Genomic DNA, 23,742 nt, shown 5'->3' with positions numbered 1-23,742 from the left:
GAAGGAAAAATAAAAAAATAAGGCATTAAAGAAAGTATAAAACAAAAAGTAAAAATGGATATACCAGATGAGTTCAATTCTATGTAGTCCATTTTGACTCTTCTTATTTTAATCCAGCTTTATACAAAAAAAAAAAAAAAAAAAAAAAACAATTTTTTTTTTTTCTTTTCAAACTGTTCTCATTTTTCCCCTTTTTACACACACATATACATATGCACCACATATATATATATATATATATATATAAATATATATATATTTATATATTTATATTTATGCGTATTTTATGCATATAAATATTTAATTATGATTTAAGAAAGAACTATTTATGTCTTTTCATTTTTTATTGAAAAAATAACTAATTTTATAATTTTAAAAAAGCAAAAAAAAAAAAAAAAAAAAAAAAAAAAATTATTCATTTTCACGTCTTTTTATTAGGAAAGAATTAAAAAGTAAATTATTTGGCGTTAATTTGGTGTACATATGGCATACATTTGACGCACATCTTGAACACACTTGGCATGTGTTTGGGGGTATATTTGGAGCACTTTCATATCCGTCTCTCCATTTGCATCCGTTGAGCATGTACGCATAAGTACGCGTGGATATAGCAATATCATACAAATATTACTACAAACACTTATTACTCTGCATACACATATTAATATACATATATACGCGCACACATAATTATATATTTTGGCTCCATTAAGCCACAAAAACTACATATACGCTGGACTGAAAAATAAAGAGAAATGATAGACCTTTATTTACGGGTAATGCTCCTAATAGCCTTAAACATCTAACTGCGCTATGCGCTTAATAGGTACAGTTTCTTTCCAAACTCAAGTGTATGATTATCCGTAGATTCTTCATAATTTGTTCTTTTAGTACAAGTGTAATAGTCTTGGTCATCCTTAATAACCTCACTAAGAAGAAGGTACTGTGTATAATCCTCTCCTGATATAAATTTGTAGGCTAATGATTTAAGATACTGACTTTCATTAATTTGTCTTAAGTCACTTTTTATTCTTTCTTTATATGGATCAACAAAAACACCTAATAATTCTTGTGGAATTATTAAACCTTTTCCTATATCTGCTATTAATTTACATATATCATAATTTATTTTACTATTAATATATGAATTTTTTTCATAAGAAGGATGGTTCATAATAAAATTTCTTAAATAAGCTGCACCTGTACATATTTTCCCACAACTTCTTAATTTTATAAATTCAATATATTCATCTATTTTATTTTTTGCTGTCTGTGTTAATGCGCCTTCATTATATTGTTCTTCAACATATTTGGAACATAAAAAGAATATTCCATTTTTTTCATTGAAAAATATATCGTATATAGTTTTTTCCTCTATTTCATTATCTGTTGTATCATAATTTAAATTTGTGCGAAAATAAAATTTTTCTTTTATTATAGCATCTCTGTGTGCTGATCTGAACAAATTTTCTTCTAACAAAGACATAGGAATATATAAATTAAGTCTTTTTTTTAAAATAAATTTAGACAAAACCATAATTAAAGTAACAACAGAAGCATTTTCAAAATCTGTTATTTGAATATCTGGTGTTCTAAATTCTACTCTCCATCCAATAGAGCTTGGTCCATTAAAATGATTATCAAGTATAGGTGGGGGTTTAAATCGGACACTATTCCAGTTGGTACTTTGAAAATTTTCAAAATGTTGATGGGATGAAAGTACTTTTTCTTCATAATCTTCTAAAAAGTTGAAACTATCACTTAGATATATACTGTTCATATTACTTTTTTTATTCTTATTTTTATCTACCACCACATCCTCTTTTTCCTTTTGCATTCTTGTATAAGTTGTTCTTTTCTTCCCTTTTTTAATTTTATCAAATTTTTTTTTGTTTTCTTGGGGGTTGGGGGGCATAGACATATGATAATCCAATCTCTTTTCAATGGATATAATGTCCTTCTCACTGTAAGATCCCTGAAATACAACCATTGGATCCCTTACAAATAAGGAAGAAATATGTCTTGATAAATAATCATCCACATTTTCTTTTCTTAATTTGTCGTATACATTTTTATCTAGAACTACATCTATATCATTATAAAAATAATAATTCCTTTTTAAAGGTAATTCATCTGATATATATAAAGATATTCCTGAATATCTAGGTTTGGATATATAAGCTAACTCTTCTTCTGTTCTACAATCCACACTATTTGAAATTACTCTCCATCTTGTATCTGTCTCAGTGAGATACCCGCCTAAATATGGAGTACATGCAGTAATGGCTAAAAATAAGGGTGCTATTACAGCTAGCTGATCATATACATATTTTGCATCATCAATTGTTGGAAAGGACATAGTTAATTGTTGGCAACACATGCTCATTCCAAAAAACATGGCATCTAAATATACATAATTTTTTATTGGATTTTTGCATATTTCTGAATATTCTTCAATAAATTTTCTATCATATACATATATATAATCTTCTTCATCGTCTATATTGCTAAACAAGCTATTTTTCATAGCAATATCCATTAAATTTTCCTTTTCATCTTTTTCTTTATAATTTAAATAGCTATCTATATCCTTTTGCTTCGTATCCATTCCGCCATATACAATACTACCATTATATTTTTTTTCATCTATTTTTAATTCTTTTTTTGAGGTAGTTTCTTCGTTTATGGATGCACTTAAGTGGTCAAGCGTGGTTTCACCACTTGCATGAACATTTCCCTCCCTCTTTTTCCTGTTGGACATGGATTTATTCCAAATCAAGTGATCCTCTAGAACATACTTTTTTTTTATTTTTTTAAAAAGTCTGTTGTCACTTTTGTCTAAAGCTAATTTCCAGTTATCCATTTGTTCTGTATAAATATCCATATAAATCGGATTAAAAGAAATAATTTTCGTTCCTCTTCTTTTTCTTATATTTTGTGTTAACGTGATATATCTAGCATGTGGACTTATCACCATATCTGTAATTAAACAACTATTACTATAATTGTTTATATTTTCTGGTTTGAATAATTCACATTCAAATATAGAATCTTCTTTTAACGAATTTATGAACATAGTCTGTTCATGTTCTTTCATTTCTTCGTTTCTTCCTTCTTTTTCATCTCTTTTTTCTTCTTTCTTAAGTTCCTCTACATGTATACATTCTCCTTCATCCGCATATATATCTTGCATTAATATATCATCATTTTTTTGACAAGTTATATCTGAATTTACAAAATGTGTTGATTTATTTTCATCCATATCAATTTGATTAGAATCATTAAAAGTAATTTTATATTCACTATGCATGTTTGCGCATTTTTCATTTTCACTATTTTTTTTTTCTATTTTTTTTAAATGAATGTTTTCTATAGCAGGTGGTTCTACCAAATCATTTTTATTAATCCTTTCATTTTTCTTTTTACTATTTTCCTGGTTTATTCTTTTAGCCATAAGAAGACTATTATTCAAAAGGCTGTTAGGGAAACATGGTAATGTAACTGCTCGAACTCCGCTGATTGCACTTAGAACGTTATTTAATTTACTTCTCCTTATTCTCATACAGTCCTCAACAAATGATGAAGAATTAATATCAAATTTAAAAGGTACGGATGGTGTCCCTTCAATCGTAAAGGATGAGTATTCAGGTGTCCAATGAGATCCATATTGACAATCAGTAACACTTTCTAAATTCATCATTTCATCAATTAAATCTGTAGCACATAAAAGAGCTGATGATTCTTTCAATGTTTCATCATTCCTTATAATGATATATTCTATTTCATCCCCAAACATTATATTTTCATCTTCTCGATCCTTATTACACTTGTATGTATGAACAAACTGCAGTATACCATACAATCGTATAAGAGATTTTACATGTTGCACTTCTTCCCAGCTTAATGGCGTTCCAATTTTGAGGAATCCCATTTTGCAATTATTTTGCTTTTATTTTGCTTTTATTTTGCTTTTATTTTGCTTTTATTTTGCTTTTATTTTGCTTCTATCTTGCTTCTATCTTGCTTCTATCTTGCTTCTATTTTACTTCTAATTTATTTTTATTTTATTTTTATTATTATTTTTATTTACTTATTTCTTCTTTTTTTTAAATAATTTCGCTATCTTTATAGAGTACGTGCACCAAAACCGTAGTTTTGTCATTCCATGCGCACATGTACGGTTTTACACGTAAATATATGCGAACGGGTGTGTATATATATATATTTATATATAGGCTTGTATGTATGTAAATATTTATGTGTACGAATGTGCGTGCGTATATAAATATGTATGTTTATGAATATGGTGGTGTATATAACTATGTATATGAATGTTCATGCTTTTTTTTTTTTTTTTTGTATGCTCTTTAACTTTCCAGCTTCACCGCTGCGTTGATTTTTTATATTTTTTTTTGCCATGCGTTGTATGGTAGTGAAATTGATAAATTTTGAATTAACCTTATTAGGATTGAGATAATATTTATTTAATTATTAATTTTATTATTTTACTATTTTACTATTTTACTATTGTACTATTTTACTGTTTTATTATTTAATTATTTTATATTATATTATATTATTTTTTTTTTTTTTTTTGTTAGAAACCTTATTTCTGTTTCCTTTTTTCCTTTTTTTTTTTTTTTTTTCTTATTTGTGCAGATCTTAACACTATACTGGGAAATTTTGCAAAATTTATTAAGATCACTCTTTAAAAATTCAAGTAACAAGTCAAAAATGAATATGTTCTATATCTGAGTTGCTTGAAATAAATTTGGTTAAAAAAAAATATTGCCATGTCATGTCGAATAACTAAAAAATTATTACTTGTGCAGGTGATAGAAATTTCAATGTACAAAAAATTTCAAGAAAAAGTAATACAAATAGGACATTACTGCTACAGTGTTAGGCAAATAATTCAGATATATGTACATATATATATATATATAAATATCACGTGTTCTCTTATGCGTTTATTGCAGTATGAAACATTTCTTCCTTTTGTATCTTTTATGTTTACATATTAATTATGGTAAGACTGTTTAACTCGGAGATCCGTTAGCAAAATATTTTAAATGCATTTAAACTATGTGTTTCAGCGTGACTATTTTTGTATGTGCGCGTAGATATACATTTGCACATATACACATTTAGGTACACGTACGAATATACGTATATATATATATATATAAATATATATATACTTTTCATTCTTAATTTGCTTATTTAGGTATAAATTAAGGTGAAATATTGGTTTAATGTGTAAATAAACAAGGTGATGCGGTCATGCACACTTAAAATTTTGAGATTTAAAAAAAAAAAAAAATATATATATACATATATTTATACAGTGTACATGGTAATCATAAAAAAGAACCTATTTAAAAAAAAAAAAAAAAAAATTATATCAATATATTTTAAGAATAACTAACCCATCATATATTTTTCTTTAATTTTTTATCTAATGGAGTGTTTTTCTCTTTTTTTTTTTAATTTTTAATATAAGTCTCCAATGTGTACAGAAAAAAAAAAAGGTGATCACAACATGTGTACAATAATAGGAACATAGTATATTAAAATGTATATATTATATATATAGATATATATATATATATATATGATATAAGATACAAGAGAAAAGTTTCGCTTTTACTTATATATAAAAAAATGTAGATAGAAAAAATTTAAGTTCAATATATCTCAACGTATGGAAGGAATGAAAAAAAAAGCAATAAAGCAAAAATGCAAAAAAACAAAAAGGCAAAAAGGCAATAAAGCAAAAATGCAAAAATGCAAAAAGGCAAAAAGGCAATAAAGCAAAAATGCAAAAAGGCAAAAAGGCAAAAAGGCAAAGAAAAAAAATATAAATCCAATAATAAATTACTTAAATATGTTACAAAAAAAAAAAATATAAAAAACGAAAAAAGTTATAACAAAAACGAATTTTTAAGCAAAAATTATTTTATGAGTTAAGATTTTATAAAATATGCATAATGTATATATATATATATATATATAATATTATGGAAGCCTTGGGCTTTTTCTTTATTAATTTCAAACATATTACATAAACATCCATAACAAAAAAATGAAAAAAAATTATAATTTCTTAGTATAAATTATTATATTAATTCCTCAGACTGATATGTAATAAATATATTTATATATTTTGTATAAACTTGAATCTTGGCAAGAATGAATAAAATATAATTTATAAAATAAAATAAAATGACCTCAAACATTTAACATAACACTGTTATTTTATTATACAAATAAAATCATGAAAAAAAAAAAAACATGTTGCTCTCAGAAAAAAAAAAAAAAAAATGGTTTAGTCAGTGCCTTTTTTTTTTTCTTTTGTTTTTGTTCTTAGTGACCACTATAAAACTATCCCATGTAAAAATTTCAAAAATTGTATTTTTATTTTCTTAACTGTGAGATTTTAAAATAAATATATACTTACATATATATTACATATATATAAATATATTGATGTATCTGTATTTTTTTTACTTCAAAAAAAACAAGCTTTATAATTATTTTCCTTTCAGTTTAAAGTGCTTATTTTAAGGAGTACATTGGACATATATTATTTAAAAAAAAAAGAAAAAGAAATATATACAAGTATTTTTTTTTTTTATATGTATTATATAATAATTACGTTAAAAAATTAAAGTATCTAATTTGTTTACTACCGCACAAGTGGCATAATATTATAAAAACCTTATATTATAAGCATATCCTTTTGTATATTTTACGTATGTATGCGCAAGATCATATATATATATGTGGGTATACAACTCATTAACAACTTGAAAGTTCTGTATTTTTATAAAATACGCGTACAAAAAAAACAACGCATAAAAAACACATTATGCAGATCACTGCTGGTCATCTGTATTTTATTATTAACTTAATCCGTATAAGTTTATGCCATAAAAAGAAAAACAAAAAAAAGTAAAGAAATGAGCTTAAAAAATATTAATATAAGTCAATTGTTTGGTGAAATATAAAACAAAACATTATTTTCCTATACAATATAATAAAAAAAAAAAAAAAGGAGATAAATATGAGCATGTAAAATAAGAAAAAAATATATTTTTTAAAAGTTATATAATTTAATAAGTGAGAAAAATATATGTTTTCTTTTTATTTATATATACATATACACCACTATAATTATATTTCGAATGAAGTTCTTTTTTTTTTATAACTGGCCCTTTGATATGGTGAACAATAACTTACGAGCTATAAAGGCTATAAGAAAAAGTAATAAATAATATGTGTATATAGCATAAGGAAAAATGTATAAAAAAATAGATAAAGTGCATATAAGAAAATGTAAACATGTTAACTCTACATATACGTGTTTCTCTGTAATCTTGTTTTAAGGACAAACAAAGTAATAGAATATGGTTAAAAATTTGACATCGTAAAATTGTCTATATACGCATGTATGTATTATATACGTGCGCGCAAATTATACTACAAAATAAAAAATACAAAAATTTAGTTCGCACATTGGCGCTAAAATGGTTATGAATAACACATATATGTATACATATATATATACATACATATCTATTTAAAGGTTTTAAAAAGAACGTAACATAACCTAATAGGAAGTACCAAAATAAAGGCTCATCATATTTTTTGAACACAAACAGTTACACAAAATAAAATACTTCTTTTTCATCTGCTTAAAAAAAAAAAAAAAAAAAAAAAATTGTACTCCCGTTTGAGGCCTAAAGGAAAATATGTAATTCCTTCAATATAAAATTAATACCATACAATAATGAAAAACTTGCGGATATATTATTCAGATTTATCCATCGAACTATTGAAAGTTAACAAAAAATTTTCAAGTAAATTCTTTTTTATTTTTTTTTGAAAGATTATTTTACATGTTTATAGTTTTTGTAAACTTTCCATTATATTCAATTTAGTATAACAAAGGTCAAAAAAAACAAAAATAAATAATAAAATAAAACATATTTATAAATTATGTTAATTATTTTTTTTCCCTCCCAGTTTCCCTGTTCGTTTTCAATCCTTTTTGAACAAGTTAAATGCAAATAAAACTTCTAAGAAGTTTGATCATAAGCATATACTTTATCTATTTCAAAAATCATGGTAAAACAAAATTGAACGAAAGAAGATATACTCTCGTAAGAGTATATTATTTTTTCATAGATAAAGAAAAATTTCATAAAAACAAAAAAAAAAAATTATGGTTTTATACAAAGGGTAAAAGGGATTTATTATATGGTTTTAATAACAATAGTGTGAATTACAAGAATACAATAAGAATAAATGGGAAAAAAAGAAAAAAAGAAAAAAGAGGAAACAAAGAAAGGAGAGAAAGCAAAGAAAGCAATATGACCATGTTAATAGAAAATAATGTCGATGAAGTGTTACGCCCATGTGAGAATGTATTTAAATTTGAAAACATAAGTACATGTTTAAATGATGCCTATCGAAAAGGTAGAAGTGAGGCAATACCTTTTATACAAGTAGCTCCTATGATTAATGTAACGAATAGACATTTTCGAGCATTGGTAAGAATTATAACGAAAAAAGCACAACTATGGACAGAAATGATAGTTGACAATACGTTATTGTATAACTTAAATAAATTAGACGAATATTTAGGTTTTAACAAAAATGAGCATCCAATAGTTTGTCAATTAGGAGGATGTGATGCAATATCGTTATCTGAAGCAGCTATTTTAGTAGAACAAGCAGGATATGATGAAATAAATTTAAATGTTGGATGTCCAAGTACAAAAGTAGCTAATAGAGGAGCTTTTGGTGCATATTTAATGAAAAAACCTGAACATGTTAGAAATATTGTATATGAAATAAAAAAAAAAGTACAAATTCCTGTATCAGTTAAAATAAGAACAGGTGTTGATGAATATGATTCTTTTTCTTTTTTAAAATCATTTATTGAAACCGTATCATCAGCAGGATGCAATCATTTTATTGTCCATGCAAGAAAAGCATGGTTAAAAGGTTTAGACCCAAAACAAAATAGAAGTGTACCCCCATTAGAATATAAGAAAGTATATGATTTGTGTAAATTTTATCCTAATATAAAATTTACATTAAATGGAGGTGTAAAGTCTATACAAGAAGCAGTAGCTTTATTAAATGGCTACATCCCACAGAGTAACAAATTAAATGGTGCTAATAATGGTAACAATAAAAATAATAATAATGATACTACTACAAGTACATTTTCCACAACAACTACCACGCCCACTACCACGACCACTACCACTACTACTGATAGTACTACTTCTACTAATAATAATAATTGTTATGATAATAATAATGATAATTACGAGTTAGTTGAAAATTATCATATAAATCCGTTATATGGCGTTATGATAGGTAGAGCATGTATGGAAAACATCACTATTCTATCACAAGCAGATACGTTGGTTTATAATGAAAAGGCTCCAAGTAGTGCATATAGTAGGAGATCAGTATTAGAAGCATATAAAGTGTATTTAGAACAGAATTCCATTTTTTATAATTTACCAAGTGCGTTTGAATTATTGAAACCTATTTTAGGAATACTTAAAGGGATGCCAGGTCATAGAATATTTAGAAACAAATTAGATGTATATATTAGAAATTACGCATCAACTATGCAGTGTTCTGAAATTTTAGAAAAAGCTATCATAGATGTTGATAGTGTTGCTCCTGGTTGTTTAGACTTACCCTTGAATGATTATAAAATGCAGCGGGAATACGTAAAAAATTTTTAACTATTTACAAATATGCAACTAGAAAAAACAAAAATAAAATAAAAAAATTAAATAAATAAAAACAAATAAATAAAAATAAATAAATCATAAAATAATAAAATAAGGTAAAAAAAAAAAAAAATAGCCTCTCTCCTTATGTGTTTGTATTATATGGTATAGTTTTTCCTTTTTTCTTATCGCTCATGGATAAACCCCTTGCGAAATAATGATTTGTTTTTTAAACGTTTTTATGTTATTAATTAAAGTTTTACGATAAAAAAAGTCTTTGTTTATAATTCGGGATTAACACGTAAGTATGTATGTATGTATGTATGTATTGAGTACCATATGTATTTTACTTGAGCTACGTTTTATGCGGCCTCATTCGTTGTTGTTAATTTGTTGCTAGTAAATTTGAATTGTCATTTAGTTTTATTTTATTCTTTCTTATTTTACTTTATTTTGTTATTTTGCATTTTATTTTATTATTTTGTATGTTATTTTTATTTCATTTTACTATTTTGTATTTTGTATTTTATTTTTATTTTATTATTTTGTATGTTATTTTTATTTTATTAGTTTATTATTTTATTTTTTAAGTTACTATGTGCTTTAAAAATAAGTGAAATATCACGAGTATCACAACAGATTTATTTTCGTCGTTCTGCTATATCTTACTCTGTTCGATTTTGTTTTTTCGGTTTAATTCCCATTCTTTTCAAATATTTTACTATATACTTCACTATATCATAATTTGTGTTGTATTCTCCTTCGTTTTTGACAACGTAATTATCATGAGATTGTTAAATTTTATGTGTTATTGATTTTTAACGGTCGTTAATTTTTAACTGCTAATTTTTAACTGCTAATTTTTAACTTCTAATTTTTGATTACTGCACATTTTTGATTACTGTACATTTTCGTTGACTGCCTTTACAATTTCGTTCGCTTCCATTAAGTATTCTTTTTGTAATGACCTACAAAAAAAAAAAAATAATAATAATAAATAAACAAATAAATCTGTAGGGCAGTAAAGCAACGAAACAATGGAGCCGTAAGCCAATAATTTATAAAATTTTGCTCGTAACACACAATAATAAATATGTATGTTCAACTGTCCATATAGTTCATAAAAGAAGAACTTTATTTAAAATTATTTCTCCTGCATGTATATTTTAATAAATTTATTAACAGGAAAAAAATAATGGCTTTATTCTTACGTATTTTTATTTAATCTGGAAACAACGGAATCCTCATTTCCATTTAAAGCGTCCAGGGTTAATCGTAGCACATTGGAGCTCTGTGAAGTTTCAAAAACATAACAGAACAAAATAAAACAAAACATAACAAAATAAAACAAAACATAACAAAATAAAACAAAACATAACAAAATTGATTCAATGGAATTTCCATGCGTAAATGCATTCACATGTGCCTATGTGTGTGTGAGCATATATATATATATATATATATATATATATATATATATGTACATGTTTATAGCTCAATACGCACGAAAAGAAATATTTTTCTTAATTTCCCCATATTTTTAAGAGGCTGATACCTTCTGACTATTCTCTTTGCACAATTTTAGTTTGGCAATTGTTTCTTCCTTGCTATTTTTACATACGGAATGAATCATATCGATTAAATCTTCAATATTTGAAAGGAGACTGCATTTTAAAAAGAATAGAAAACATTTAATACATAGCCATTATTGTAGTGCTGTGTATGAAATGGTATGAACAATGAAAGTATGAAAATTGATAAATAGTAAGTATTGTTAAAAACGATATACTTTAAAAAAAAATATGCAAATCGTGCATATCATACAGTTCATATGTGTCACTGTAAGATACATGAAAAAAACATCTACACAGTGTTTGTAAAAATAATGAAACACAAGAAACTTCATATAAACGAAACTGTTAAATAACAAATCAGGAGAGATGATGAGATGTTTAATCCTTAATATGTTCAGCGTTCACCAAATTATGACAAAAACGTACAACACTCACATTGCACACCTCTTAACATTAAATTGGAATACTTGGAAACGAGAAATGCAACAACGGAAAAAGTTTTTCTTTTTTTTTTCTTTTTTTTTTTTTTTTTTTTTTTTCTTTTTTTTCTTCTCACTTCTTCCCTTTTCTTTTCTTTTATATATATGAATTAATCATTTACAAAAGTGTAGATATATACCATATGGCGAAGGCATTTTCACAGAACAGCAGAGGGGGGTCAACATTGAATGTTACTTGCGCATCCATAGTTTCTTTGGTATCCTGACGGTGTATATTTTCTGAGTTATTATATAAATTTACCAACTCATTTGGTGTACCTTTTTGTCTTTTTGCAATTAAATTTGCCCTTTCAATAAGATTGTTTTTCCTCATTTTTATATCATCACTTGTGACAATTACCATATTTGAATTGCATTCCCTATATTTATCACTTGGGCTACTTGAATTATGCTCTACATCGGAATTACTATTTTTTCTACTCATTTTGATATTACTCTTAATCGAGTTAATTGATTTCATTTGCTCACTTGTTTTTTCATTTTTTTTCTCAGGTTTTATAGCTGTACTTAATTTACTTAACATATTAAATTTTTCAAAAATTTTCGAAAATTTGCTTTTTCCATTATTATCAAAAGCAACCAATATACTACTATCATCATTTTCATTACCGTCTTTTTTTGTTTCAGTTGAGTTTTGTTTTTTATATTCATTATTATGGCCTTCTTTGTTATTTAAAATAATATCATTCATATGTTTGCTGGACTTGTGTGATACGGGTGCCTTTACAATATTTTCTACTTTTGACTGTTTTTTCTCATTTAAATTTTTTACTTTTGTAGACTCAATATATGTATTATTGTTTTCTTCTTTTTCAGTAATCTTACTTAACGAAGTAATGCTATTTTTACTGTGCAACTGGACATTGTTATTATTCATATTGTCATTATTCGTATCATTAATTTCATTTTTTAATTTTGTACCACTTTTGTAAAGATTGCTCACGCCTTCATCTTCTGTTTTTTTTAAGTCAACTGATTTACCATACGAATCATCTGCTTTGTCATTTGAATCCACCAATTTACCATTTGAAGCGTTGTGTATAGTATCCATTTTCCCATATTGACCCTTTTCCTTCAAATCATTGTTTGGTATCTTTTTTGAAGTTAAATTTTCCTCTTTTGAAGATGTATGTGATGGTAAAGAAAGACCCAAATTGTTTTTTTTCTTTCCTTTTAAAAATCTGAATTTTTCTTTAACTTCTTCAAGAACTTCTTCTTCTTCCTTTATACTATTTCTTTCCATTTTTGAAGAATTCTTCTTTTTGGATCTACTGAAAAGCTTAAATTTTCTAAAACTAAAAAAAGATGTACTCTTCTTATTATTTGTATCACTTGAACTGTCACTTGTAGCTGAATTTTTTTTTTCATTATCCTTTTTTTTTTTACCCCATTTTACTTTCGCCTGTTTTTTTAAATTACCTAACTTGAAAGCGTGCAACCTTGTACTTTCAGGCGTCTTTTCGTCGCTCATATTGGAGCGGAAATGTTAATTATGTTTATTTTGCTAAAATGTGCTAAGGTGTGCTTTATATTTTTATATTATGCTATATTATGCTATATTATGCTAAATTATGCCAAATTATGCTATATTATCCAATATTGTGCTAAATTTTACTTTATTTCTCTTTGTTTTACATTTAATTTAAAAGCGGTTTGACCACATTTTAAGGAAATAAATTCCCTTTTACTATTCGGTAAAAACATACCTTTTAATGAATACTCAAAATTTTCCGTGTGTGGTGTAAAATGATAAAACGACAAGTGTTTGCGAAAAAAAATTATACAACAGATTATATATGCATTTCAAAAAGCAGAACGAACGAAAAAAAAAAAAAAAAAAAAAAAACAGTTAAAAATGTGTAAAAATTGTGTAAAAAAATAACCAAAAAATGAATAAAAAAATGAACAAAAAATGAATAAAAAAATGAACAAAAAATGAGCAAAAAATGAATAAAAAAATGAACAAAAAATGAGAAAAAAATGAGTAGAAAGTTCGTCAAAAGGATTAAAAAGGCGAACAAAAATTATTAAAAAATAAAAAACCTGTTAAAACAACGGTAACCATAGAATAATTCCTCTCTATGAATCAGATCTGTTTGTAACAGCTATAATTAAAAAGCATTTGAAACACCAATAGTGCTCCACATATATATGTAAATTTAAAAAAAAAAAAAAATATTGCAGCAATAGTGAATATGATAATGCAACCATACTTTGACAACTACTAATTTATAATATATCATAAAAAATCATTTAGATATTTCTTTTTAGTTCATTTTTTTTTTTTTTTTTATAATTAAAAATAAAGATAATTAAGGAGATTGGTTTCAAGTACCCACCTATTGTTCTTTTTCTTTCTTTTTTTTTTTTTTTTATTATATATATCATTCATATGATTTATATGATTTATATTATTCATATGATTTATATTATTCATATGATTTATATTATTCATATCATTTATATTATTCATATGATTTATATTATTCATATCATTTATATGATTTATATGATTTATATTATTCATATCATTCATACGATTTATATGATTTATATTATTCATATCATTCATACGATTTATATGATTTATATTATTCATATCATTTATATCAGTTATATCATTTATATCATATTAGGCATAAATTGATCCATGCACCACAAAATTAACACATTATAAATGAAATTTTTTTTTCCTTTTTACGCAAAGTCTATTTTGAGAAGTATGGACAAATTTGACACTTAAATTTTTTTTTTTTTTTTTTTTTGTACATTTTGAAAGTTATTGTATTTATATTTGTACGTGATTCGTAAGAAATGACTATTCTTTATTGGAACTGAAAAGACTTCATATTTTTTTTAGATCTCTTGAGATTTTTTCAGTTTAATTCAGTTTTCTTCAGACTTTTTCTAGATTTTTCTAATCTCTTCCAATTCAATTACTGGTGTGTGGGAGACGGGGAATTTTAAAAATTGGAATTTTTTTTTTTTCTTTTTTAACAGCTGAAACTTGTTACCGCTATCAGATTTTGCGCATGTAATTAAATATTATGAACAGGAATATTTTTTTTTTTTCTTTTTTTATTTCAATATTCTGAACAAGTCAGAATAAATGCGAAATGTATTTCGAAGCAAGTAAACCCGTCGGTATGTTCACACATCACCTATTTGAACGGCACACACCGCACAACATATGAAACCGTACGAATTACTTAATGCGCAGGACACTTTTACAGTGTTCCAGTTAAAGCGTTAACAATTAAATTTTTTCCTCAACTTCGAACTTTTCAATGTTGGACATTGTTAAAATATTATGAGTATGTGTGCGTAATGGATTTCACATTTTTTTTGCATTAATTTTTCTCATGAACAGTTTTTTTTTTTTTTTTTCTCTTTTTCTTTTTCTTTTGGCTTGTTAAATTATACTACACAAAAAGAGAAAAAAAAAGTTCAAAGTGTCTCATTTTAAATGATTGAAGAAGAACATGTTAAATGAAAAAATGAGGAGCTTCAACAAATAGTAATCCTCTAACAAAAATACGATTCATTTTGCTTTGAAACATGTAATTATATAAATAAAAAAAAAGAAAAAAAAATACGCAAAAAGTTTGCAAACAGCTTAGCTATATAAAATATAGTCCATTATTTGCATTTGCAAAAATGTACCTAACAAGCAATTTCTTTTGAATTCTTAAAAAATAGAAAAATTTTCACGCATTTTTCAACGGTTATTATGAGAACTTGCAGAAATATCAATCATTATAGAAAAAAAAAAAAAAAAAAAAAAAAAAAAAAAAAAAAAAATAATAATAATAATAATAATAATAATAATAATAAAACAAAATAGAATCAAATTGAACAACTAAAAATATTAAGGCAATAAATTGAGTAGCATTTTTAAAAGCATTTACTGGGTAGCACAGTGTGGTACATTTTTCTGTACATATACGAAAAATAAAAAAATGAAAAAATAAAATAGAATAAAAAAACACAAATACGTTCATAATTTTTTCTTTCTTACTAAATAGCTTCATCATTTTTTATAATTATAGGGGAAATTTAATGTGAACTCTTTTCGAAGTTAAATATTCTAAAAGACATGTAACGCATTTTTTGCACTTAAATTGGTACACTTCCGTTTTGAAAATAATAAGATTGTTGACTTCGTTACAACACTGTACGCTACACACGGATAGGCGAAGTAAAAAAAATATGAATTTTAAACTATACATATTCTCACAGAATTAATAGTATACTTAGTGTTTTACTCCTATTTAGACAAAAAGGGGAAAAAAACAAAGCAGAAATGCACAAACGTAAACGTTAGTCACGTATAACCGCGAACATATGTACATATATACGCGAAATGTGAATTATACTTACTAAAAAATTGCTGAAAAGGTGTGCGTTTTCATGTACAAAATTAGAAAAAATTTTTGTGCATTTGTAGTTCATCCGTTTAGCATATTTAGAGTACGTGAAAAGGTTTTAATACCATAAAAATAGTGTGGCATTCGGGGATCAAATGGAACAGTAATATTTGTGTAATATATAAGGGGATGTACACATAGAAACATGGGAAATTGTCTGCACACATTTGTAATTACAAAAAAAAAGGTACTCTTATGTAGAGCCACCACGTAGATAAAAATTGCGCGTAAACGATCAGCATAAAATTGCATTTGCTCTTTCTCTTTCTCTTTCTTTTTTTTAAAAAATTGCTGACCACATTATATTTTCCTGGGAACTTTGAAAGATGAAAATGTGGGCTTCCTTCTAAAATTAACGCAATGTAACGGTGTGTTATACATTTTACTTTTATCTTTTGATTCCTGTTCAAGTTTATTTTCCATTAGTTCCTCTCTTCTTTCCAGTTCTTTCATTACTTCAATAATTCCCTTATCTCTTACTTCCTTCGAGATTATGGATGATGCACTTTGAAAGGGAACAAAACCTTTAATTTTTTTGTTGGTTAATTTATATTCATTTAATTCCTGTTCCTTGTCTGAATATGAATCATCACTTAGTATATGTTTCTTTGGGTTCACATTTGGATTAATTTTTTTGCTATTATAACTTTTCTCCTCCTGTGCAAATTGCGCATTCAAATTTTTTCGCTCATACAACTTTAACACTTGTTGAATTTTGTCTTTTGATCCTCTTATGTCGAAGCAGTATGAACAGCAGTAGGTTTCATCCTTCTGCGTATTTCCCAGTTCGTTGTGTGCGTTCCCTAAATAGTTGCGAGCTATATCATTACTGAAGTTATTTCCACTACCATTGCCGCTGATCCTATAGCCGTTACCACCACCGCCATCACCCCCGTTTCTGTCGCTATTTTTATGGCGTGTCTCCCCAAAGTAGCTAAGAATTTGGGACCTGATGCATTTTTCGTTAATGCACATATTATGAACGCATTCCAATTTGTACATTTCTTTTTCGAATTTTTTTTCTACATCGATATCATGCATATCCAAATTGGCGTAGCTACATTTTATGATATATGATAACTTCTCTACATCTTCTTTGGAATAATACAAATAACAAAAAGAAATATTTCCATTTCTACCTGACCTACCTGACTCTTGGTAATAATTTTCTATAGACTTGGGTAGGTTAAAATGTATAATATATGATACATCTTTTCTATCTATACCCATACCAAATGCTATGGTTGCAACTAAAATTTTTGCATTACCTTTAACCCATTTTTCCTGTATTCTTTTCCTAGCATTGTTTGTCAATCCAGCATGGTAACTCAAAGCTTGTAAACCTTTTTCTCTTAAATATTTGGATATTTCATCACATGTACTTCTTTTAAAACAGTATACAATACCAATTTTGTTCATATTTTTTTTTTCATTAATAATATCTAACACACTTTTCTTTTTTTCTATTTTTAATAAATCACTATATACTATGACGTATTTTAAATTAGGTCTATTAAATGGGGTTCTAACAATTCGAAGACTATTATTCTTATCTTGATTCAAATTTAAATTAAGTATAATATCATTTTCAACAGACTTAGTAGCCGTAGCTGTACAACTATATATCCTAACAAAAGGGCAAGTTTTCAAAACTCTGTTTAAATTCCTATAGCTTTTTCTAAACTCACATCCCCATGTACTAATACAATGAACTTCATCTATTGAAATAAGTGAAATTTTTTGATTCATATAAAGCTCTTGTATTAACATAATAAAATATTCACTTGTTGCTGTTTCGGGGGTAATGAATAACACTTTTATATTACAATCATTATAACTTTTTAACAAAGTTAATATATTTTCGTTTTCTTTTTTTTTCAATGAACTGTTAATAGTTTCAGCCATAATATTTCGTTTTTTTAAAGATAGTATTTGATCTTGAATTAATGAAATTAATGGACTAATCACTATACTGATACCTCCAATAAGTAAAGGAATAACTTGATATATTAATGATTTCCCTCCCCCTGTAGGTGTTATATTTAAAACATGCTCAAAATTCTTAATTGCATTTAAACATTCTATTTGTTTTGTTTTAAACTCATTAAAGGAGAAATATTCTTTCAAAATGGTTGTTGCTTTAAGGATGTCTATATTAGCGTATTTGTTTTTGTACTCATTTAATAACCTATTTGACATCTCATCCTCCTTATTATCAAATGTGCCTTCTTTTATCAGGTTTATTTCCCCCATGGTTTTTACTCTTTGTCCTCTTCGATATTCATGCTTGTAAAATTTGGCTATTTTGGCAGGTCACTATATGGGGCATTACGGGTTTCTTAAAATGAGTACTGTCAAGAGGGGTATTTACAAATTGTGTCAAATTGTAGCAATTTTTGGCAATTTATATAGACTTATATCAAATTATTTCGAATTATATTAAATTAATTCAAGTTATATTAAATTAATTCAAATTAATTCAAATTAATTCAAATTATTTCGAATTATATTAAATTAATTCAAATTATATGAAATTAATTCAAATTATTTCAACCTGCAACATATTATATCAAATTAGTAAAATTGTATCAAATAAGGTCAAATTATGTGAATATATATATATATATATATATTTTTTTTTTTTTTTTTTTTTATTTTGTTTCAACCCAACTGCTTTATAAATAAAGGATGTAAAGAAAAAATTGTTCAAGGAAGCTTCCTGGTCATATGTTAATGAGAATGATTATATTTGAAATTTTATACCTCTGAATAAAGAAGTAAAAACAATTAAAAAAAAAAAATAAAAAATATTCCATATTTTACGGGCTATAAACATATATAAAAAGGATCATTTAATTGAACTTCATCATTTAAACCTATTCCGGAATTAATCGATCGTATTTTAGGGGACAAAAAGAAATAACAATTTTTTATTTTACGTACATTTTAGGTACCATTCACATACCAATTTCTCATCATTTACTTTTTCCCCGTTTTTAAAAAAAATAAAACAGAAAAGCGCAAATGTTGACTCTTGAAGGGGGCACATACCATACACCTGGGTATATATGCGGACATGTGTGAACTATGTATGTATGTATATGTGCATTATAGCTGTTTAATTTATATACTTCTATAAGATATGCATAATTTTTCATTAACACAAAAAGAATGCTTTATAAAGGCAAAAATTCCCTTTCGTTTTCTTTCCCATTTATTTACTTACCTGATTTGACTGATTTGTGGTACATCATTTTAAAGAAAGAAAGACTAACATGTTGTTATTAGGTATGTTCACTATTTACGTCATAACAAGTGGTACCTAGTCATTTCTTAAGATCAACGAAAAACAGTTAAGAGGGAGCAAGTTTCCTCAGTCATAATTTATTTTATAGTATAGCGCTATAACAAAAAGGACAGAATAGAATATCTTTTCTTTCGTACTTCTGTCTTTTCTTTTTTTTTAAAAAAGCTATCTATTTACAAGTTTTTAAGACCATGTGATATTTTCCTCTTTAAATTTATTAAAAACAGCATACTGTTCCCCCTCACAGATTAAAGGGTGTACAACAATATATAAAAAGAAAAAGAAAAAAAAAAAAAAAAGCAGAAATGCTTTTTCATTTTTTTTTTTTTTAGGAATAATAAAGAAAAATATATCATTAATGTCATTTTGTAGTTTTACTAAAAAATTAAAAAAAAAGGAAAAATTTACAGTTTTGAAAAAAAATATATTAATAATAAAATGAGAAATGTTACAAAATATGTAAAAGGCCAAAATAAAAAAAAAAAAAAAAAAAAAGGATAAACTAAACAAGTTAATATATTAAAAATTTAAGGTAAATCCGTACATATATTGACACAAAAAGGTTCTGAGAATAATTGGTTACACTACTATCATCAATGGGGAATGCTCTACATATAGGCTAAAACAACAATAAAAATTATTTACACACTGACTGTATATATTATGTATTACATACATATAAACACATCTGCAAAAAAAGAAAAAAAAATATATAATCTTCTTCTGGATTAGCATATATTTCATATGCTTAAAAGACGCTTTCTGCCTTCTTAAAAGTGAAAAAAAAAAAAAAAAAAAAAAAAAAAAAAAAAAGAGATAAAGTTTATTATCTCCCAGTTCCTTATTTTAATATATTCCTTTACAAATAAATCTTTACACTGTAATAGAAATGTATTTCAATATAAAACTACTTAACAGCATCATGTACATATTATTATTATGTTCATAAGTTGTTCAATAAAAAGAGGTGGTTATCGCTTCACATAAAGAATAGATTATATATGAAGGAATACCACCACTACAACCCCTCCCCCCCTATAAAAAATTAATTTTTTGCACAACAAAAAAAAAAAAAAAAAAAAAAAAAACAGAGGACGAGAGAGACAGAAATAATTCCATAGTTATATTTCATAATAAGTATGGAATAATTTCTCTGCTACTACTCTTTGTGGCAAATCCAAATTGCATTATTTTTTTATTAAAGTAAAAGCAAATTAAAATTTTATTTATTCCAATGAGGATAATAATTAGAATTTTATTTATTCCAATGAGGATAATAATTAAAATTTTATTTATTCCAATGAGGATAATAATTAAAATTTTATTTATTCCATAAGGATTATAATTAAAATTTTATTTATTCCAATGAGGATAATAATTAAAATTTTATTTATTCCATCAGGATAATAATTAAAATTTTATTTATTCCAATGAGGATAATAATTAAAATTTTATTTATTCCATCAGGATAATAATTAAAATTTTATTTATTCCATGAGGATTATAATTAAAATTTTAGTTTGCTTTTTTTTTAATAAATAATTTAACCCTTCTTCCCCTTTTTCTAAATAATGTGCAATCTATTCTAAGAAAAAATATTTATTTTTAGAATTTATTTATAAAGGTACAGCGAATATCGATAACACCTCAAATATGTAGAGTTGCCATCTGGACCTTTCTAGTCTACCGTGTTCATGCCTGGAATGATACAACCTGTAATTGTATTCACGCAGAGTTAACTGCAACATGAAAACAAAACATTTTTTCCTTCAAAGAATATATTTAAAAAAATAAACCCTTTGAAAGAAAAACATGCCGATAGATTCCGACCATTAGTAAAGGAAAATTTTACAAGACAAATATATATGTATATATAATTGTCTTGTAAAATTTTCCTTCTTACTTCGAACAAATAATATAAAACGCTTATTAATGGGAATACATTCGGTGTGCGCACCACCAAATATATACTCATAAAACAATATGTAATATATATATTTTATTCGAGTGTGTGTACTTTTTCTTTTACCAAATATAAACCTCAAAATATATGCGTCGACCTTCATAATTTTGAAATTATATTTGAATAAAAGAAAAAAGTAGGTCTATCTCCTGGTCGACACGAGAGATATAATAGCGCATCATTAAGTACACCGATTGAGGTATATGGATCTTTCTGTTTTCTTAATTTAACAAAGAAAGCCTATGAGCTTCAAATGATTGCGCACTGTTGGTTGCTAACTTCCGCCCTAATCCAATATACGACCTCATGTTCGTGAATAATCACTACGAAAAAAATAAGGAATCAAACCATAAGCTATCGTTTTCTTTTCCCTAAATTTTTCATTATCGCAATTATTCAGTTACTAATGAGCACACAATCGGTTACTTCGAGGGTTCAGGGTGAGAATTCCTTCCCATGCAAAACAAGGATTTCCACATTCATTTTTTCTTTCCTTTTTATTTTTTTTTAAATATTTCTAAAAAGAAATATTCTCCCAAAAAAAATCTTCAAGAAAAATAGAACTACATCCCCTATATAAACAAAAACCACAAAAAAAAGGGATATCATTTGTAGGGGGGGGGGGGCTTAAAAAAAAAAAAAAAAACTAACAAACAAACGAAAAAACAGTAATACAATACAGACATAAATGACAAATGTACATGTTCATAAATAGTTATCAAAAGGTTAAAGACATTTTTACATAAACATACATACATACTGATGTAAACATAAACTAGTATTTACATATATATAAACATATGCCCGCATAACAAAAAAGTTCGTAAACACAAACATAAAAATACACAATGCGAAATGTGAAGACCAATCGATACACAACAAAAAAAAGGATTAACTGAGAGAGTAAGTACTAGAAAAACGTGACAACAAAACGAAAAATAATAAATTAAAAAGTCAAGCTAATAAATAGGCAAATAAGAATGAAATTAACAAGCATATATTAACAAACAAATGAACTAAGATATACAAAACACATAAGAAACAAAAAAATTATAAAATTAAACAAATGAACAATTAAATAAACAAATAAAAAATTAATTGGTGTACACAAAAAAAAAAAAAAAAAAAAATTACAAAACAGAATACTATTTAAATAATATTTTAATAATAATTAAAATATTTTTAAATTTGTTTTTATAATTATTTATATAATTATTTATATAATTATTTTTATATTATTTATGTTAATTTATATGTTTTCATTTATTTATTCATTTGTATGCTCATTTTATATATTTTTTTTTCGCTTTTTAACGGGGCTAAAATTGTTAAAATTATTCTTAGCTGTAAGTGTATTGTGTCAGCATGCAGTTAAGGCAATATGTTTATGTGCATATGCTTCATTTTCTTGGCTATATTATTTAAAAACAGAAAAATACGTAAATAAAAGGATCAAGAATTAGTAGATATGTGTGCATGTATAACGGTTTAATTTTTAAAGCAATGATAGAAATAAAAATATGTATTTTTTTCTTTTTTAAAGTTAGCACCTTATGTTTCTATTATAATGGCTATGTGTTATGTATTCCTTAATTATTTTTGAACAATGCAGGGGGGCGGTTATATATCTTATATGTTTGTTATGTGTTACCCTAGCTGCAAGTAAACCCTTTTTCTTATTGAAAAATTATATACTGCATCTTTTCCGATGCTTCATATGTGATGAGCAAATAAAGATGCGGAAGGGTATTACCTCTCATTAAGTATAAGAAGAAAAAGAAGATGAAACTTAGAGTAAGCACAAAAACGTATGCACAATACTTCTTATATATATATTTTCATTTTTCTCTGTTGCATGATGTATTGTATGCTTGTTTGTTCCCCCACCCTCGACTAATATACTGCAAAACGGTCAGAGACAAACCATCACTGGAGTTAGCAGCGTAACCGAAAATTGATTACAGTGAGATGATTAATGCTCATTAACAGGCTCAAAAAAAAAAAAAAAAAAAAATATATATATATATATATATATATAATATTTTTGTACATGTTAATATAATTCGAAAATGTGTTGAAATGGTGGAGCTTTTGCATTAAGCAAAGAAGAAGGGGGGAAATAATGCACCAAAAAATGATCGAAAAAATGATCAAAAAAATGAACGAAAAAATGGTCGAAAATATGAATGAAAAAACAAAATGGCATAAAG

The 23,742-nt window shown here is 25.7% G+C and overlaps 5 protein-coding genes across 5 annotated transcripts; 1 reads left to right on the top strand and 4 right to left on the bottom strand.

Moving 5' to 3' along the window:
- Positions 1–811: 811 nt before the first annotated feature.
- On the bottom strand, positions 812–3,931 carry MKS88_001974 (gamma-glutamylcysteine synthetase; the record flags this gene model as incomplete). The annotated part of the gene is made up of 1 exon (XM_067214948.1): positions 812–3,931. The coding sequence occupies one exon, from the start codon at positions 3,929–3,931 to the stop codon at positions 812–814; it is 3,120 nt and encodes a 1,039-aa protein (XP_067074275.1).
- A 4,135-nt stretch (positions 3,932–8,066) lies between these two features.
- On the top strand, positions 8,067–9,773 carry MKS88_001973 (dihydrouridine synthase; the record flags this gene model as incomplete). The annotated part of the gene is made up of 1 exon (XM_067214947.1): positions 8,067–9,773. One exon carries the CDS (start codon positions 8,067–8,069, stop codon positions 9,771–9,773), a length of 1,707 nt encoding a protein of 568 aa, XP_067074274.1.
- Positions 9,774–10,659: 886 nt separating this feature from the next.
- On the bottom strand, positions 10,660–13,306 carry MKS88_001972 (uncharacterized protein; the record flags this gene model as incomplete). The annotated part of the gene is made up of 4 exons (XM_067214946.1): positions 10,660–10,729; positions 10,973–11,052; positions 11,317–11,425; positions 11,955–13,306. The coding sequence occupies 4 exons, from the start codon at positions 13,304–13,306 to the stop codon at positions 10,660–10,662; spliced, it is 1,611 nt and encodes a 536-aa protein (XP_067074273.1).
- An 825-nt stretch (positions 13,307–14,131) lies between these two features.
- On the bottom strand, positions 14,132–14,434 carry MKS88_001971 (uncharacterized protein; the record flags this gene model as incomplete). The annotated part of the gene is made up of 1 exon (XM_067214945.1): positions 14,132–14,434. One exon carries the CDS (start codon positions 14,432–14,434, stop codon positions 14,132–14,134), a length of 303 nt encoding a protein of 100 aa, XP_067074272.1.
- A 2,128-nt stretch (positions 14,435–16,562) lies between these two features.
- Positions 16,563–18,515, bottom strand: MKS88_001970 (ATP-dependent DNA helicase Q1; the record flags this gene model as incomplete). The annotated part of the gene is made up of 1 exon (XM_067214944.1): positions 16,563–18,515. One exon carries the CDS (start codon positions 18,513–18,515, stop codon positions 16,563–16,565), a length of 1,953 nt encoding a protein of 650 aa, XP_067074271.1.
- Positions 18,516–23,742: the final 5,227 nt, after the last annotated feature.

The sequence above is a fragment of the Plasmodium brasilianum genome, chromosome 7, assembly GCF_023973825.1.
Source record: "Plasmodium brasilianum strain Bolivian I chromosome 7, whole genome shotgun sequence".
Lineage (NCBI taxonomy): Eukaryota > Apicomplexa > Aconoidasida > Haemosporida > Plasmodiidae > Plasmodium > Plasmodium brasilianum.
This window is presented reverse-complemented; position numbering and strand designations above follow the sequence as displayed.